Source organism: Triticum urartu, unplaced genomic scaffold (genome assembly GCF_003073215.2).
Source record: "Triticum urartu cultivar G1812 unplaced genomic scaffold, Tu2.1 TuUngrouped_contig_4687, whole genome shotgun sequence".
In the NCBI taxonomy this organism is placed as follows: domain Eukaryota; kingdom Viridiplantae; phylum Streptophyta; class Magnoliopsida; order Poales; family Poaceae; genus Triticum; species Triticum urartu.
In genome coordinates, this window is record NW_024115296.1 from 7,495 (window position 1) to 12,511 (window position 5,017).

The window sequence follows — 5,017 nt, forward strand, 5'->3', positions numbered from 1 at the left end:
TTTGCCATGGCCCCGGCAGCGGAGAAGGAGGACCAGGACAATGTGGCGACGACCATGGTTGCTCCTTGGGAACTTCCTTTAGCTTCATGGCCGGGTTGATGGATGTTGGTTCGTCATGGGGTCACCATGCATGCTTAGCTACATACTTTCTCCGTCCTAAAATAAATGTTTCAACTTTGTAATAGAGACCGACCAACGATGAAGGTAGCTCAGTCAAGCAATGGTAGCGAGTGGGGACTATGAGTACTCACTCGTACTACATACATGACTCAAAACTCAAATTTAAGATTACTCTCGTAGGGTCACAGCCGAGCAAGTAGAGACGCTTGGATCGAGGTAAAAATGCTGACTGGATCAGATACATACTTCCTTCGTCTTAAAATAAGTGTCTCGAGTTGAGTACAACTTTACTGAAGTTGAGCAGCGCTGCTATACAAACAATACATTTACAGCCGATGCCTGCGCGACCCTACTTGGCAGCGTCAACAGCGAGTGTGCATGCAGGAAGCACTGCTGGGGAGGCTGCACCGTTCGTGGATCGTGCGGACAATGTCGTGTGTAAAGCAATTTCAAAAGTTAAAGACACTTATTTTGGGACGAAGGAGATACATAACATGGAGAAGCGGGCGCCGGCGGCTACCACCGGCCTGACTGGAAGTCAAATAGTATATAAATTACTATGAAGATAGGCATTTTCAAAGATGAATGAATCATAGTATAACAACACTAGTCCCACTCAATTGTTGAAAAGAAGATAAAACAAACAGTTTTCATCCATGTAGTCTGGTCATTGGCCCATTGCAACTCGGTCAAAGTTGGACTACGTACTGACAGATAGGGCAGTTGAGAGGCTGACCGAGTCCTAGATATCAGCTGGAGCAAAAGTCCGTGGAGTGTTGTTCGAACGAACGCTTCCCAGGCATACGTTGTGTTTCCTCTCCGGTGAATAAACATCAGTATCCTCGAAGAAGAAGAAGAAAAGCGCGCGGCGATAAAATGTCAGCAGCCCGGTAAGCAAGACAACTGAAGATCGGACTGATCATCTCTGACTGTATAGCAAGATCCAATTTCCGCATGACGTGTCAGCTTGACTCGGATTAAAACAAAAAGATATGCTGACTCAGATGATTCAAACATGCAGGTTGTATTCACTTCAGCTTCCACCCTTTCCCATGTGCCGGCAACATTGACCGGGAGAACGGAAAGGATTTGGCGGCTCCTGCTCTTCAGACAAGAAGAACAGCAGTACAAAAAACAGAGTTGCAGCAGTATGTATGTACACCATGTTACTATAGCACTCCAATTTCCAACCATGTTCCAAACTGACACATAATTGTGATTCTCGGACACAAGACAGGTGTACAAACCAGGATTTGCATTTCAGAAAGCACACACCAGCCGCCCCAGCAGAGGTGGCATAGGAGAGATAGATATTTACAGTTGGTTCTACAGGTAGAAATATTCTACCCAGTGTATTACAACCCCACAAAAGACATATACTGGTACATTCCAATGCCTTCCTAATGCCGAGGGAGAACTGCTTCAAGAACATATGCAGTAGATGGGGACGAGAAACAACACAACAGGAGGAACTTGGAGCTACACCTCTGCCCGAATATACCATCACGAGATATATCTCAAGTAAAGGAATGGAGTGTGTGGAAATAGGTTTTCCTTTCCTGGGAGTATTATTGATGCTGCCGCACAGCCAGGCCACAAGAAGTAGTATGGTCTAGAAGGCTCTCTTCCATAGCAGAGTCCAAAGATTTAGCTCGCAAAATGCAGCTTTCTGGTGGGGTAGGGTGGGGGTAGGAAATGAAGGAGACATCATCATAGACTGTCATAGAGTGCTAACTTATCTCTTCAGGGACGTGCATGCCAAAACCGCGTTTCATCTTCTCGATTCTGGCATTTGAAAATTGAAATCGTTAGTGTATGACCAAAAAAACATGGTTTAGAGGAAATTGATAAAGACAATTTGCTGATCAAGATAGAATTTTAAGAGGTTAAATACATGGTACTCAGAGTTGAGACAAGTTGTGGCTAAAATCAATAAAAAGTTCTAACATAATGCTTGCACGTTTCCGTATGACGACCAAAGTGACAACCTTGCACAAGTTCACATGATATCAGTAATTTCTTTCGTGTAGAAAACAAACAACAATTGAGCAAAAGGTTTAAAATAACCACAGCAAAAAATGGTCAAAGAAGGCATGAGACAACACTGACTTTGGCCTATTACAGGCAGTCCCCTGCTATTAGGCAATCCATCTCGAGTAGTGAATCACAGGGGGGTAATTGATTAAGCCATTAGATGATTTGTCAAATACAAATTACTAATGCCAGGGAAATTTTACCGAAGAGTTTAGATATGTAGAAACCAAAAACTACTTGGGCACAATGTTGCACCAGTGTTGACTTCAAAATGAGTTGAAGTTTCCTTTTATACGAGGGTAGCAAAAACATACATATAGATATAGCCCACTCTTCTGGAGGAAATGCAGTCTGTAAAGGAGAACTTACGTAGGAGCAAGCTTTCCAAGGCTGCGTAATTTGTCGCCAGTTGTAGCATCAGTCACAGTTCCTGAGATATCAACGGTATATGATTTTTCAGAGAAACGTTGAAGGCCTCTCTTTACAAGCAAATCGAAATCTTTCTGATGAAGTTCTCTTCCATTTACAAGCACTCCAGTAGTCCCACCAGCACAATTCTTGGGCATTGAATAACTGAATTCTTTTATAAATGGCTGCAAAATGAGAGACCGGTCAAGGTTATGTCTTGCATACATGCAGTTCTAGGGAAAGCATCCCATGGAAAAGACTCAGCTTACAGGGATAATGCCGCTACACTCGTGCCCCATGACACCCCAAAATCCAGCACGTTGGTCATACCTGAATTACCAAAGAGAGAAAACACTATGTTACCTTGCTTTAAAGATGTTTCCAATGCCTGTGAATTAAATGTAACTGTAAACGTGCTGAAGATCTAACGGAATTGCAACAAGTTATAATTTATAAAATAGCTACATGGTAACATTGTACAAACTATTTTATCATGAATTTGTATCTGACTTTTCAGTATACAAATCAGATCGTTGCGTCTGGTTAAAGGCAGACAGGCATGAAAGTCATATGGTGTCTAATTTTGAGCTAGTAGCATTTACTGGAGCAATCACTAAAGAATACAAATCATTGATGAACCAGAATCTATAAAGTCTATGAAAGAATGTACAAACTAGCCAAGTGATCATTTCAAGATGAAGTGGCCAATTTGGCTAAAAAAAGCAAAGCATTCCTTCTTTCTTTAGATTATGAAAGGCAAGATTACATAGTTATGCAGTGGAATCAGGCATGATCATTTTATAACAGTGGGTCAGTATACTTCATCATGATTCTCACCGCTAAACCAGATTTATTCAGAAGGAGAATACAGATCAATTTATTTGTCTCTTGATTGTGGCAGCACCCTTAGGTAAGAAAAGTGTGTGTTCTGGGCAGATGATGCTAGAGTAAACGATGAACTAAGGCAACAGGATATACAGCATATGCTGCAAATACAGCACACGTTCTGAATTCCAATTAGAGGAAATGACTTACCAATATGAACCAGGGCTAACAGGACCAGCTTTTTTCTCCGCCTTACGAAGAGCACGCTCAGAGATTGGATGACCGTTGATGGAAACCTTGACACTGTCCATAGACTGGTTGAATAAAGAAAGATCCTTGAAACCTTTCTTTAAGAAACCACCAAAAAATGATGAATCCCCACTCTTACCAGCTGAAGATTGAATTTCATCTAGCCCAGCATCAGAAGAAACATGAGAACTAGTATTTGTTCGCTCACTGACCGATGACTCATTTTTGCCCACTCTCTTGGCATTTTCACCGTTTGAGGACAGTGATTTAGCACAATCATCTTCTATGCTCTCTTCATCACATGTCTTAGTTATGCCATCGAATCCAAACGCATTGTTATAACCTTCCTTGCTGCAGTTGTCGTATCTCTTATTAACGCCTTGAACTTCAAAGTTGTTGTCATCTTGTTTGCTCTTTCCTTCATACCTTTTGCTTGTAGCTTCATCTTCGAGGCTGCTGCTCCTGCTATCATCACTATTGGCCTTCCGCGGGTTCTTGTTACCAATGTGACCATCAGGACAACTAGCATTAAGTTGTTTGAGATATTTCTGTCCATATGTTTTCTTCGCGGTTTCTCCACTAAATCCATCCTTCCGACTTCCATTGCTCTTTTGTTCACATTTCACATCAATCCTCTCACCTCGAACATCAAAGTTTCCTTTGCTATTTAAGCCATACCTCTTGCTCTTGATTTGATCCCCACCACTGCAATCATTTTGCTGGCTGGAAAAGGGATCAACAAGTTTATCCTCTAAAATTGGGGCTTGTGGACTGATTGTGCGAACAACTGAAGCTTCGACCTGACTGTCTGCATCTCCTTGACATAATATATCTTTTGGGCTATCTGCAAATCTAGACTTGCTGACAGAAACAGATTTTACCTGACTGATCTTGTTTGGCCCGCGCTCTTTGTTTGTGCTGTTGCCATAGCTTCCTGTGGAAGACTGCGACAGATTGTCGGAAAAATTCTGCTTCTGTCGATAGCTACCGAAACTGGAAGTGTCATCATCCTCATATGGATACCACCCAGAATTTTGAGGAGCCCGGCGATCGGAGCTTCTCACACTTTTTGGCACACTAAAAGATGATGATGGGATCACCGGATGAACTTTCACTCCTTTAGGCTTGAAATCGAAAGTGACAACCTCTGAGCAGGAGCCACACTGAACCCGATTCTGCTTCGGTGATGTGCATTTCCCAGGAGGTAGCTGAAGAAGCTGGTTACAGGAGCTGCAGACGACGAACGGCGCGCCGCCCTTCGTCGGCCGGCAGAAGCTATCTGCCCTCTTGCTGAAGTACTCCACCCTTCTCTTGGACATCGAAAGGTGCGAGTAGAGCGACGAAGCCACCGACCGCCGGCCATACTCTGACGATATCGACG

At 43.0% G+C, this 5,017-nt stretch overlaps 1 protein-coding gene across 1 annotated transcript; it reads right to left on the reverse strand.

Annotated features, from left to right (window-relative positions):
* Positions 1–1,358: 1,358 nt before the first annotated feature.
* On the reverse strand, positions 1,359–5,017 carry LOC125528180 (the record flags this gene model as incomplete). Its single annotated transcript, XM_048692685.1, is given in 4 exon segments — positions 1,359–1,905; positions 2,524–2,747; positions 2,832–2,892; positions 3,598–5,017. Coding segments are annotated over 4 exon segments (1,760 nt in total), but the record flags the coding sequence as incomplete, so codon positions are not given.